The sequence below is a fragment of the Bombina bombina genome, chromosome 3 (assembly GCF_027579735.1).
Source record: "Bombina bombina isolate aBomBom1 chromosome 3, aBomBom1.pri, whole genome shotgun sequence".
Lineage (NCBI taxonomy): Eukaryota > Metazoa > Chordata > Amphibia > Anura > Bombinatoridae > Bombina > Bombina bombina.
In genome coordinates, this window is record NC_069501.1 from 278,904,207 (window position 1) to 278,918,388 (window position 14,182).

At 43.6% G+C, this 14,182-nt stretch overlaps 1 protein-coding gene across 1 annotated transcript in view; it reads left to right on the forward strand.

The window, feature by feature from the left end:
* LOC128653175 (smoothelin-like protein 2) overlaps positions 1 to 14,182 on the forward strand; it is a 180,617-nt gene that overhangs the window by 123,468 nt on the left and 42,967 nt on the right. Inside the window, exon 7 of the mRNA XM_053706305.1 lies at positions 5,703 to 5,820. Coding sequence (XP_053562280.1) covers positions 5,703 to 5,820 — 118 coding nt within the window. The remainder of the gene's footprint in view (positions 1 to 5,702; positions 5,821 to 14,182) is intronic.

Sequence of the window (14,182 nt, forward strand, 5' to 3'; positions counted from 1 at the left end):
CAATGTGGAACAGTCAGGTTTTGCCTCCTTTTGTTTTCTGCGCAGCCTGTTTAGTTGGCACGCTTTTTCTTGGCTGCAGGGGGGGTCCTGCACGGTACTCCATGTGACTGGATGTGGCTTCTTTCTCTTCCTTTTCCTGACTGTCGGTTGCAGAAGACGAAAGCAGTTTCTCTCTGGGCCTGGGTCATAGGAGGTGGTGAGTGCCCCGGCCATTGGGAGTATAAAGTTGCCATTTATTTTTCTATAGTCTATATTAAAGGCGCAAGCTAAGGAGGACTCTGATGCGTTAGAGGGTACTCCCTCTGTACCTAAATCTAATGCCTGTTTATTGTGAGGAGGCTTCGGTATACCTGCCTGCTCAACTATGTTCCACATGCCTCAATAAAAGTGATATCTGAAAGAAATAAGATGTTTAGTACCACTGAGCCGTCCACCTCTGAGGGGTATCCGTCCCACAAGGTGCGTTCCTCACATTCATCTCAGATTACACATGCAGCTCCCCTGTGCACTTCTAATCCTCCTATGGGAGGGGCCACGTGGCCGCCAGATTTTGCAGATCAGTTGCAAACGGCGGTGTCTGCGGCCTTCAGTGCTTTACCTCGCCCTGCTAAGCGCAAGCGACAGGTTAAACATTGCTAGCCTTCCCAGGGGTCATCTACTCCATTGGAACTCTGAGGCTAGATTATCCGCCGATGCAGACAACTCCAATAATTAGGAGGACTCTTTCTCTGGGTCGGAATCTGCGGCCTATAAACCTCCGGCTGCGGAGGAACTAGACTTTAGGTTTAGGATGGAGCTCTTACGCTTTTTATTAAGAGGTGTTGGCTACTCTAGAGGTTCCGGAACCAAAGTTACCCAAGGAACCTTTTATTCCTACGCTTGATAAGGTTTATGAGGACAGGGTTGTGCCCCAGACTTTCCCGGTTCCCGTAAAGATGGCGAATATTAAGAATGAATGGGAGAGACTCCCCTTCTTCTTCGTTTAAAAAATTGTTCCTGGTTCCTGACTCTCAACTAGAATTGTGGGGATCTGTTCCTAAGGTGGATGGCGCTATTTCCACCCTTGCTAAGCGCACCACTATCCCGCTCGAGGATAGTTCGTCGTTTAAGGAACCCATGGATAAGAAATTAGAGACCCTGTTACGAACAGTGTGCTGAAACATCTTTCTTATTTCAACCAGCTGTGATGGCGGGAGCCGCTACTTATTGGTGTGACTGTCAGACATGATCGAGGTGGAGACTCCCCTCGATGAGATACAGTAAAGAAAAGCCCTTAGGGTAGTTTATTCGTTTTTTTCTGTGATGCAAATAGGCAGATTATTCGCTTGAATGCCAAGACATCAGGGTTCTCTGTTCTGGCCCGGAGGGCTCTGTGGTTGAAGTCGTGGTCGGCTGACATGATGTCCAAATCTAGATTGCTTTCCTTTCCATTTAAGGGAAAGATTCTTTTCGGTCCAGGCCTGGACTCTATCATATCCACAGTCACGGGGGCAAGGGTGCCTTTCTACCGCAGGATAAGAAGAATAAACCGAAGGGTCCTAATTTTCGTCCCTTTCGTTTGGACAAGTCCCAATGACAGTTTTTGGAAGCCTTCTCAGTCTTGGAACAAAGCCAAGCAGAGCAAGAAGCCCGCCAAGACAAAATCGTCATGAAGGGGCAGCCCCCGATCCATCACAGACTATCTCTGGAGGCTTGGATGAGAGACGTGCAGGATCCCTGGGTTCTGGAGGTCATTGCCCAGGGTTACAGGATAAGTTTCAAAACTCACCCTCCCAGGGGCAGACTCCTCTTGTCAAATCTATCGTGAAAACCAGAGAAACAAGATGCTTTTCTAGAGTGCGTGAGGGATATCTCCTCTCTAGGAGTAATTGTACCAGTACCTCTAGCAGTCTAGCAGAAAGGGGTCTAGGGTACTATTCAAACCTTTTTGTGGTACCAAAGAAGGAGGGCACGTTTAGTTTGATTCTGTACCTAAAGTGCTTAAACAAGTTTTTGTCAGTCCCATCGTTCAAGATGAAGGTAAGGTCTATACTGCCCCTAGTTCAGGAGGGTCAGTTCATGACTACAATAGACTTGAGGGACGCTTACGCTTACCTTCATGTGCCAATACACAAGGATCACTTCAGGTTCCTAAGGTTCGCCTTTCTGGCCGGCTACTGCTACAAGAATCTTCACAAAGGTTCTGGTAGCTATGCTCGCGGTGGCGAGATCCAGAGGAATAGCAGTAGCTTCTTATCTGGACGACATTCTGGTCCAGGTCCCGTCCTACCGGCTGGCAGAGGACCATTCGAGACCTCTCCTCTTTCTTCTGCAATCTCATGGATGGAAGATAAACTCAGGAAAGAGTTCTCTGGTTCCCAGTACCAGAGTGGAGTTCCTGGGCACGATACTAGACTCCTTATTCAGACCAGAGACGTTGAAAAATTGTCTCCAGCTGTCTTGCTCTTCAATCCTTCTCGAGACCATCAGTGGGTCGGTGCATGGAGGTGATCGGGCTCATGGTATCCACTATAGATGTCATTCCATTCACCAGGTTCCATCTCCAGCCTCTTCAGCTGTGCATGCTGCTGAGGCAGTGGAACGGCGATCATTCAGACCTATTCTAACTCATCTCTCTGGACAACGGGTCAAGGGAATCTCTCTCTTGGTGGCACTGTCAAGATCAGCTGTCCCAGGGGACATCCTTCAGACCTTCTTGGGAGATTGTGACTACAGTCTCTCAGGTTGGGGAGCGGTTTGGGGTGCCAGGAATGCACAGGGCAGGTGGAATCGGAAGGAGGCTCTTCTCCCGATCAACATCCTGGAGATTTAGGCGATCTTCAATGCTCTGGGGCTTGGCCCCTCCTGGGTTCGTCCAAGTTCATCAGATTTCAGTCGGACAACATTACCTCGGTGGCTTACATCAAACATCAGGGGGGAACGAGAAGCTCCCTAGCCATGAGGGAAGTATCTCGGATTCTGCATTGGATGGAGGCCCACGACTGCTCGCTATCAGCGATCCACATCCCGGGTGTGGACAACTGGGAAGCGGATATTCTCAGCAGACATTCGTTTCATCCGGGGGAATGGTCTCTTCACCCCAAAGTGTTTGCAGAAATTTGCAACAGTTGTGGGAATTCAGAGATAGTTCTCATGGTGTCCAGACTCAACTTCAAGCTACCCAGATACGGGTCGCGGTCCAGGGATCCCCAGGCAGTACTGATAGATGCCTTAGCAGTGCCTTGGGGATTCAACCTAGTCTACATATTTCCACCGTTGCCACTTCTACCTCGAATAGTGGCACGCATCAAACAGTAGCAAGCGTCAACTATTCTGATTGCTCTGGCATGCCCGCAGAGGACATGGTTTGCGGATCTAGTGGGGATGTCATTGTCTCCTCCATAGAGGTTGACCTGACGCAGGGACCTGCTGGCACCTTTGTGCACCAGAATCTAGATTATCTGAGGCTGACTGCGTGGAGATTGAACGCTTAGTCTTAGCCAGGAGAGGATTTTCTGAGAGGGTGATTGATACTCTCATTCAGGCCAGAAAGCCGGTCACCCGTTGCATCTATCATAAGGTGTGAAGGACCTACTTACTCTGATGTGAAACTCGTAGATATTCCTGGCATAAGGTTAGGGTATCCAGAATTCTTTCCTTTCTCTAGGATAGGTTTGTAGAAGGGACTTGCCGCAAGTTCCTTAAGGGGACAGATTTTGGCTCTATCTGTGTTACACAAGAAGCTAGCTGAGCTTCCTGATATACAGTCTTTTGTTCAGGCTCTGTCCAGGATCAGGCCTGTGTTTAGACATTCTGCTCCTCCTTGGAGTTTGAATCTGGTTCTTAAGGTTTTGCAGGGGGCTCCGTTTGAGCCTATGCATTCTTTTGACATTAAGACTCTGTTTTGGAAGGTTCTTTTTCTTTTGGCTATTGCTTTGGCACGCATAGTCTCTGAATTAAAGGCCTTGCAATGTGAGCCTCCTTACCTGGTTTTCCATGCAGATAAGGCTGTCCTTCGCACTGGTCTGGGATTTATCCCTATGGTTGTGTCTGATCGCAATATTAATCAGGAAATTGTGGTTCCTTCCTTGTGTCCTAAACCACCTCCTTCAAAGGAACGGTTACTTCATAACGTGAATGTGGTTCGAGCTTTGAAATTCAATCTTCAGGCTACGAAGGATTTCAGTCAAACTTAAGGTTATTTGTTGTCTATTCGGGGAAGTGCAAAGGGCAGAAGGCTTCTTCAGCTTCCCTATCCATTTGCCTGAGGAGCCTGATTCGCTTGGCTTATGAGACAGCGTGACATAAGCCTCCTCAAAGGATTACGGCTCACTCAACTAGAGTTGTGGCTTCTTCTTGGGCCTTCAAGAATGAGGCCTCTATGGAGCAGATTTGTAAGGCAGCTACCTGGTCCTCCTTACATACTTTTTCAAAGTTTTACAAATTTGACGTTTTTGCTTCGGCTGAAGCAGCTTTTGGGAGACAGGTTTTGCAGGCTGTGATGCCCTCAGAATAGGGTCCGCCTCTTTTTTACCCTCCCGTTTTCATTCAGTGTCCTCTAGAGCTTGGTTATTTGTTTCTCACAAGTAATGAATGAAGTCGTGGACTCTCCTCATATTAGATGGAAAACATAAATTATGCTTTCCTCGTAACGATGAAAATGAAATTATCAGGTGAGTCCACGGCTCCCGCCCGGTTCTCCATTGGGCGGACCTAAATTTCTTTTGTTTTTCTTCTGGCACCATTTATACCCTGATATTTCTCCTACTGTTCCTTGTTCCCTCAGCAGAATGACTGGGGGATGAGTGGAGTGGGGGAGGTATATAAGCCTTTGGCTGGGGTGTCTCTGCCTCCTTCTGGTGGCCAGGTTCTGTATTCCCACAAGTAATGAATAAAGCTGTGGACTCTCCTCGTAACAATGGATATGAAATTATCAGGTAAGCATAATTTGTTTTTCATGTCGGGTTAGCGCACATGAGAATATGCGATTGGGTTTGTGCTCAAGTTGGGTGTTAGTTTTTTTTTTTTTTTCCCCCCATTGGCTTCTATGGGGGAAAGCCTGAATGCGTATGTGATATTCTAAGTTCATCTTTTTGCGCTCAGGTTAGCGCGAACGAAAACAGTTTACTTCTAGCGCAATTAATTCTCAAGCGGGACCGTTAGCACGTCACTAGTAAATCTGGCTCTTAATATGTTATAGTCAGTGTTAAAAATCTACTTTTTATTTTTAAATTTCTGCTGTGCATTTTGAGAAACCTAAAAAAAAGGGGGGGGGGAAGAAAGAAAACTATGTCAATAAAGGCTATTGAAAGCTAATCTAATGTGTTCTGCGCAAGCAACAAGCATTTATTTATTAGTTTGGTATAGCCTGAAAATACAGCCTCTGCTGGCTCTAGTAATCCAGACACACACACACTTTAAATTGTACATATTGTACAGTGCTATAGAATATTTTGACATTTATTAAAAATTCTGTATCCCAGCAGGGAAGTACGTTTTATGCACTGATGATATTCATAAAAGTAAACATTTATTATACTTCCTGAATGAAGGTTCAGGATATGACTTATTTTTCAGTTTTTCAGTTTATGTCTTTCCAAAATATACCTCTCTGATTGCATTTTTAATATTATTTTACTAGTAGAATGGAAATTCTATGCCCCTTTACACTTTCTAGGGAGTGTCTCTGACTATTAAAATCATTTCTCTTGTTCTATTTATAGGGGCAAGGGGGAATCCAAGGTGAAACTAAAAAGGTCTCAGAGTTTTGGCGTTTCCAGTGCCAGCAGCATTAAGCAAATTCTCTTGGAATGGTGTCGCTCCAAAACAATTGGCTATAAGGTATTAAACTTGACTGCTTGCGAGTTTGCTTCTGCAGTAATATTTAGTAGAAATACAATCTCTCGTGTGTAAAACTGGTTACTGAACCATAATCCTATTTTAAAGGGAGACTGGAATCAAGAAACAGCTTGATTTAATCAAGACATTGTGCTGCCTGGGTCCAAAAATAAAATGATATGCCTCAACTCTCTGCACACTACAGTCTAAACCCAATCACAATCAGTTCAGCAGATTAAAAATTCACATGGAAACATGCAGACGGTATAATATAAGATTATTTTATCTTTAAAAACACTATTATCCAGAATATGCCATCCATATGTGCTGGGTCCATATGTGCTGGGATTTAATTATAATCCTTATCTAACTACTGGTTGGAACCTGTATCTTTCCCTTTATGAAGAGCTATGGTTTGTGAACAACTCACTGTGAATTAATCCTTCCTAGAAATAAATGTTGGAATTAGAAGAAGAACCATCCATATCTTTTCTTAAAGGGATATGTAACATAAGGATTGTAATTGAATGTTTTAATACATGTAGAGAAAAAAAAATCTTTGCAACATACTTTCATTATTTATTTTGTCCCATTTACCTATAATATAAGTATGAAATGGTTAACTTTCCAGTTCCCCTGAGTTTCTATAAAGTGTGAAACCATTTTTTTTTCTTTCGTGATTCAGATACAGCATACAATTTTAATTTACTTCCCAATTTATTTCTATTATCTAATTTGTATTTCTTTCTAATGACATGATGAGTCCACGGATCATCTAATTACTATTGGGAATATCACTCCTGCCCAGCAGGAGGTGGCAAAGAGCACCACAGCAAACCTGTTAAATATCACCTCCCTTCCCTCCAACCCCAGTGATTCTCTTTGCCTACGTTAGAGCAAGTAAGTGGTAAAGTTAGGTGTTAGGAAAGATTCTTCAAGCAAGATTTTATTATTTTTCAGCAGTGCAAGATTGTGCTGTTTTGTTCTAGGGTGTAGCCATAGTCCATATCAGTCTCTTCAGTAGAGCAGTGGTGGCTTTAAAGCAATGGGAACTTGTGGGACATAATTCTCACTGCACCTCCCATGTATTAATGCTGCCCTAGCCGTGAAAGCCTGAGTAAGGTTACTCAGTCTTTGTTTCTATCCACAGGTCCATGTGAGGGAACTGACCTCTCAAACTTAGTGAGCTGCCGTGCTGCCTGGCAGAAGTCTTAAGGTAAGTGCTAACTTTAATTTTTTCTGGGACACATATACAGAGAAAAAGATAGCACTTTCACATTTAAAAATTTAGGGACAAGTCACATTCACCTATGATAGGCGAATGTTTATTAAGGGCAGCAGAGCAGGCACTGGGGACAAGGATAATCTGTCTCAGTGATGGTAGTGTATGTTTTTTAACTTTACTCCCGACAGCTGTGATAATATATTTAGCCGATCGGGAGTTTCATGTGGTTAAGCCCACAATGGGCAGAGTTGGATTCCACGGCAGTTCCTATTGCACGCCTTTTTTTCTGGCCCGGTGTCACTTCCTGTGTTCTGCATTGAAAATCAGCTGCATCACAGATCAAGCTTCGTTGCGGTTACAGACCGTAATTGTTAAAACATTTGAGTCTGAATTAACTAGAAGTCACATACTTCGTTAGTAGGCGTTAGTAGGCAGGCAGGTAAGCACCTCAGCAGGACTAAGCTGTGTAGAGTTGTCTGAGGTGTTATTTTGGGGGCCATTGTTTATTTCAAATGACAGAAAAATAAAGCAGTTATTTATTTATTTTCGTTTAAAATTTAAAGAAACAGTAGCGATTTGTTTGGGGGGGTGCTATTTTCTAAATAAAAATATCCATTTTGTCTGTTTATTGGTGAATAAAGATGGACCAAGAAACCCTGCAAGATGTTACATGTTCTTTGTTTTGATGCTAATGTAACCAATTCCTTTCTGTTCCTCATCTTTTGAGAGAACTTTACATTACAGAGATAGACTTTTTCCTGAGCCAACATTGTCTAAGGCGGATACTGTTCAGGAGTCTTCTGACAATGTTCAAGATATGCCGCAGCTTTCTCCTCATATGTCCCAAAATTTAGCTTCCATACAGCCAGTGCCCTGCGCTTCCTCTATTACTCCACCTGGAGTTACCTTGCAAGACAATGCTTCCCTAATATCATCAGCGGTATTTGATGCGCTGTCTGCTTTTCCCATGCTGCAGGAAAAGCGCAAGAAGAAATGTAATAAATCTGTGAATAAGGTTGCTGACACAGTAGTGGCTATTCCGAATGTTTCTTCTCAGAAACTTGAAGAGGAAGATACTTCGGTAGCATCTGAGGGTGAAATCTCAGACAGTGTAATACCTTTAACTGATACTGAAGTTGTTTCTTTCAGGTTTAAGCTTGAACAACTCCATTTGTTACTTAAGGAGGTTTTAGCTACCCTGGACGACTCCGACACTACCGTCGTAGTCAATCCTAAGAAGTCTAGTAAACTAAACAAGTACTTTGACGTGCCCTCCATGGGAGGTATTTCCTGTACCAGATAGGGCTACATAGATTATTGCTAAGGAATGGGAGAGACCAGGTATCCCTTTTTCTCCATCCCCTATATTTAAAAAGATGTTTCCTATAGCAGACCCTATTAAGGAGTCTTGGCAGACGGTACCCAAAGTGGAAGGGGCAATTTCTACGCTAGCTAAGAGGACAACTATTCCCATAGAGGATAGTTGTTCCTTTAAGGATCCAATAGATAAGAAGTTAGAGGGGTTGCTCAAGAAAATGTATGTACACCAGGGTTTACAATGGCAACCTGCGGTTTGTATTGCTACTGTCACTAGTGCGGCAGCATACTGGTTTGATGCGTTGTCTGATTCTATTCGGACAGACACTTCCCTCAAAGAAATCCAGGATAGGATAAAGGCCCTTAAGTTGGCCAACTCCTTTATCACGGATGTTTCCTTTCAGGTTATTAAGCTAGGAGCTAAGATTTCTGGTTTTGCCGTACTGGCCTGCAGAGCTTTATGGTTAAGATCTTGGTCTGCGGATGTGTCATCTAAGTCTAAACTTTTGGCGATTCCTTACAAGGGAAAGACCTTGTTTGGGCCGGGCTTAACGGAAATAATTTCTGACATTACAGGAGGAAAGGGCTATTTCCTCCCTCAGGATAAGAGAAATAAACAAAAGGGATGTCAGAGTAATTTTCGTTCCTTTCAAGGGAAAGACTTCCTCTCCCTCTTCCAAGCAGGAGCAGTCCAAGCCTTCCTGGAGGCCCAATCAGTCTTGGAACAAGGGAAAACAATCCTAAAAGCCTGCTATTGAATAAAAAGCACCATGAAGGGCCTGCCCCCGATCCGGGACCGGATCTTGTGGGGGGCAGACTTTTTCACTCAAGCTTGGGTTCGAGATGTTCAGGATCCTTGGGCGGTGGACATTATGTCCCAGGGATACAAACTAGAGTTCAAGACCTTTCCTCCCATCTGAGATGCGTTCTTACACTGTGTTCGGGACATCTCCGACCTGGGAGTGATAGTTCTTGTTCCAATGCAGGAACTGGGTCTGGGGTTCTATTCCAATCTGTTTGTGGTTCCCAAAAAGGAGGTAACCTTCAGACCAATTTTAGATCTCTAGAGTCTAAACAAATTCCTCAGAGTGCCATCCTTCAAGATGGAAACTATTTGTTCCATTCTTCCTTTGGTCCAAGAGGTAGATTTAAAGGATGTGTACCTGCATGTTCCCATCCACAGGGACCATCACAAGTTTCTAAGGTTTGCATTTCTAGACAAACTCTTTCGTGGCTCTTCCATTCGGCCTTGCCACAGCTCCCAGAATTTTCTCAAAGGTTCTGGGATCCCTGTTGGCGGTGCTCTGATTGCGGGACATTGCAGTGGCTCCTTATCTGGGCGACATTCTGGTTCAGGCGCCATACTTTCATCAAGCATGATCTCACACGGAAATGTTGTTATCTTTCCTGCGATCTCACGGTTGGAAGGTAAATTTGGAAAAGAGTTCCTTTGTTCCAAATACAAGGGTAATTGTCTTGGGAACCATAATAGATTCCTTATCAATGAAAAATTTTCTGACAGAAGTCAGGAAATCAAAGATTTTCGATTCTTGCCTAGCGCTTCAGTCCTCTTCTCGGCCATCAGTGGCTCAGTGCATGGAGGTAATCGGTCTGATGGTAGCGGCAATGGACATCATCCCGTTAGCCCGTTTTCACCTCAGACCTCTGCAGTTAAGCATGCTCAGTCAGTGGAACAGAGATTATGCGGATCTGTACCCGTGATTACAGCTGGAGCACGAGACAAGGGATTCTCTTCTTTGGTGGTTGTCTCAGGATCATCTCTCCCAGGGAACCTGCTTTCGCAGACCCTCTTGGGTGATTGTGACTTAGACGCCAGCCTTCTGGGATGGGGAGCAGTCTGGGACTCTCTAAAGGCTCAGGGAACATGTACTCGGTCGATGTCTGTTCTACCCATAATTATTCTAGAGCTGAGAGCAATCTTCAATGCTCTTCTGGCCTGGCCTCAGTTAGCCTCGGCCCGGTTCTTAAGGTTCCAGTCGGACAATAGAACTTCAGTGGCTTACATCAACCATCAGGGAGGAACTCAGAGTTTCTTGGCCATGACAGAGGTAGCCAAGATCATTCAGTGGGCGGAGACCCACAATTGCTGTCTGTCGGCGATCCACATCTCAGGAGTGGACAACTGGGAGGCGGACTTCTTGAGCAGGCAGACCTTTCACCCGGGGGAGTGGAAGCTCCATCCGGAAGTGTTTTCCATCCCGATTCTCAAATGGGGTCAGCCGGAATTGGATCTCATGGCATCTCGGCAGAATGCCAAGCTTCCAAGGTCATGGTCGAGGTCAAGGGACCCTCAGGCTGTACTGATAGACGCTCTGGCGTTACCTTGGAATTTCATTCTTGCATACCTATTTCCTCGGTTCGCTCTTCTACCTCAGATCATTGCTCGAATCAAGCAGGAGAGGGCGTTGGTGATCCGCATTGCACCGGCGTGGCCTTGCATGATTTGGTATGCAGACCTGGTGGACATGTCATCTCTTCCACCTTGGAGACTTCCGTTGAGGAGGACCTTCTACTTCAAGGGCCCTTCCCTCATCCAAATCTAGTTTCTCTGAAGCTGACTGCTTGGAGATTGAACACTTAATTTTATCCAAGTGTGGATTTTCAAGTGTAGAAAGATTTACCATAAGATATGGCGTGAATATTTATATTGGTGGGAATCCAAGGGCTACTCTTGGAGTAGAGTTATGATTCCTAGAATTCTGTCCTTTCTCCAAGAAGGTTTGGAGAAGGGTTTATCAGCAAGATCCCTAAAGGGTCAAATATCTGCCTTGTCAATTTTGTTACATAAACGTCTGGCGGACGTCCCAGACGTGCAATCGTTTTGTCAGGCCTTGGTCAGGATCAGGCCTATGTTCAAGCCAGTTACTCCTCCCTGGAGTCTTAATTTAGTTCTTAAGGTTCTTCAAGGGCCTCTGTTTGAGCCTATGCATTCCTTAGATATTAAGTTGTTCTCTTAGAAGGTTTTGTTTCTTGTTGCTATTTCATCTGCTCGTAGAGTGTCAGAGCTCTCTGCATTACAGTATGAGTCTCCTTACCTTATTTTTCATTCGGATAAGGTGGTTTTGCGTACTAAGTTGGGGTTTCTCCCTAAAGTAGTTTCAGACCGGAACATTAATCAGGAGATTGTTGTTCCTTCCTTGTGTCCTAATCCTCCTTCTCAAAAGGAACAGCTTTTGCACAATCTGAATGTGGTGCGTGCATTAAAATTCTATTTACAGGCGACCTAAGGATTTTCGTCAGTCTTCAGCTCTGTTTGTGGCATTCTCTGGGAAACGTAAGGGGCAGAAAGCTACGGCTACTTCTCTTTCTTTGTGGCTAAAGAGTATCATTCGCTTTGCCTATGAAACTGCTGGACAGCAGCCTCCAGAGAGAGTTACGGCTCATTCCACGAGGGCTGTTGCTTCCTCATGGACATTCAAAAATGAAGCTTCTGTGGAACAGATTTGCAAGGCTGCAACTTGGTCCTCTCTTCACACTTTTTCAAAATTCTATAAATTTGTCACTTTTGCCTCGGCTGAGGCCTCTTTTGGGAAAAAGGTTCTTCAAGCAGTGGTGCCTTCCGTTTAGGTTTCCTGTCTGGTCCCTCCCTTATCAGTGTACTCTAGCTTGGGTATTGATTCCCAATAGTAATTAGATGATCCGTGGACTCATCGTGTCATTAGAAAGAAAACAAAATTTATGCTTACCTGATAAATGTATTTATTTCTTGACACAATGAGTCTACAGCCCACCCTGTTCTTTGGACAGGTTGTTGGTATTTTATAAACTTTAGACACCTCTGCACCTTGTTGCTTCCTTTCTCTCCTTTGCTTCAGTCGAATGACTGGGGTTGGAGGGAAGGGAGGTGCTATTTAACAGCTTTGCTGTGGTGCTCTTTGCCGCCTCCTGCTGGGCAGGAGTGATATTCGCAATAGTAATTAGATGATGCGTGGACTCATCGTGTCAAGACAGAAAGAAATTTATCAGGTAAGCATAAATTTAGTTTTTTACCTTTGTTGAAAAGTATACCTTAGGCATAGAAGCTGCTGATTGGTGGCGGCACATATATGCCTCTTGTTGCGGATCATTCAACAAAAGGATACTAATAGAATGAAGCAAATGATATAATGGAAATAAATTGGAAAGTGTTTAAAATGGTATGCTCTATCTAAATCATGAAAGAAATTTTTGGGTTTCATATACCTTTTTAAAACCTAGGTTTCTCAGATAACGTGTGCATAGAATATACTAACTTTAAAGAGACTTTAATCAATGTTAATTTGCTACTTTCTCTTTACAGCCAGCTATTGTTTGCACCCTTTATCTGTACATTTTTATCCTCAACAAAAGAGATTGATAAGGGAAAATCTAGGTTTCAACATGGTATTACCAATTAACTTTTTTTTTTACAGAAATTAAAGTGCTTTTATAGAAATGTTACACTTAATTCTTAAATGTTTAAACAACTAATATAATATAAAAATACATCCACATATTATTGTCAGACTAAGCTTTGGCTTGAATCAATCCTCTATAATCTATTTACAGCACTTTAACCCTTTAACCTTTTAAAGCCGTTATGCCGTTCTATTCCGTCATAATTAGACTGGGCTTTAAAGCCGTTATGACGTTCTATTCCGTCATAATTAGACTGGGCTTTAAAGCCGTTATGACGGAATAGAACGTCATAGCTAACGGCTGTCCTGAAGCCTTCTGTGCTGTCAGGACTTGATCGCGGTCTTGGGGGGCGTTCCTAGGGTTGTAGGGACGCCCCCCAGACGCGATCCAATAATTGAAATCTCGCGATCATGTGCACGATCGCGTGGTTTCAATTTGTCTACATCGGAACAGTTGTTCCGATGTAGGCACTTTAGCCCTGACTCGAAAGGGTTAAATGTGAATGACAACATGTGGTCATCATACACACAATGTATTTAGCGCAGATGACGACCATGTGTCTTCATCCAGGAGGCTAGGGGTTGCTTTTTGAGTTTGTTGCAGCCCCCGGCACTTACCCCACATTCCTGGTGGCCTTGGGGCTCCATCATTGCCCAGAGATGCCAGTTCTATCACTATGCATGTGCACCTGAAGTGCCAGTAAGGACAAAATGACTTAAGGGAGCTGGATCTCAGCTCCCTTATGCCCAATAACTCCCCAAGACGCACCATTTGAAAGCCAATCACCTGCTCATTTAAACAGTATGTGTCTTGGGGTTAAAAATAAAATAAAAATGTGTTAATAGCCAGGTCTCACTGTGGTATTATTATTTACCGTGAGGCTTGAGTGAATAAATAAATGTCTATTTGCATAGAGGCTTATGGGAGCCCCTATGTGCAGATTAAAGTTACATAACTATACCAAAAGGTCCTTATTTATATGATAACCGCTTTCTTTTCACTATAAAGTTTAGGGAGGGAAAACGCATACACTGTTTATAACCTTGTTTATTAAAATCTTAATTTAAAAAAAGCATTTTTTTTTCCAAAGCAGTCTGCATTTCACCTAAAGAAGGAGCGGCGGTGCCACTTTGCATACACTTTTCACACTTTTTGTTGCACATTTCTCACATGTCATGATATACAGTATACATAAAATAATGGTATTGTTTGAATCTGCTGGGTGTCTTGGAAATAAAGATATATGTGTGGGATTCTCGCTGAAAAATTGCCTATAATAATGTCAAAATGTAAGTAGCATTTAAATCTACAACGCTGTTCAGCACAGGGGTGGAAATGGCTCAGCAATTAAAGGGTTAATTGGTTTGGTGATAGTTTAAGATTGCAAATATCTTTCTGATTTGTCAAAAGATGTGACAGTTCCCC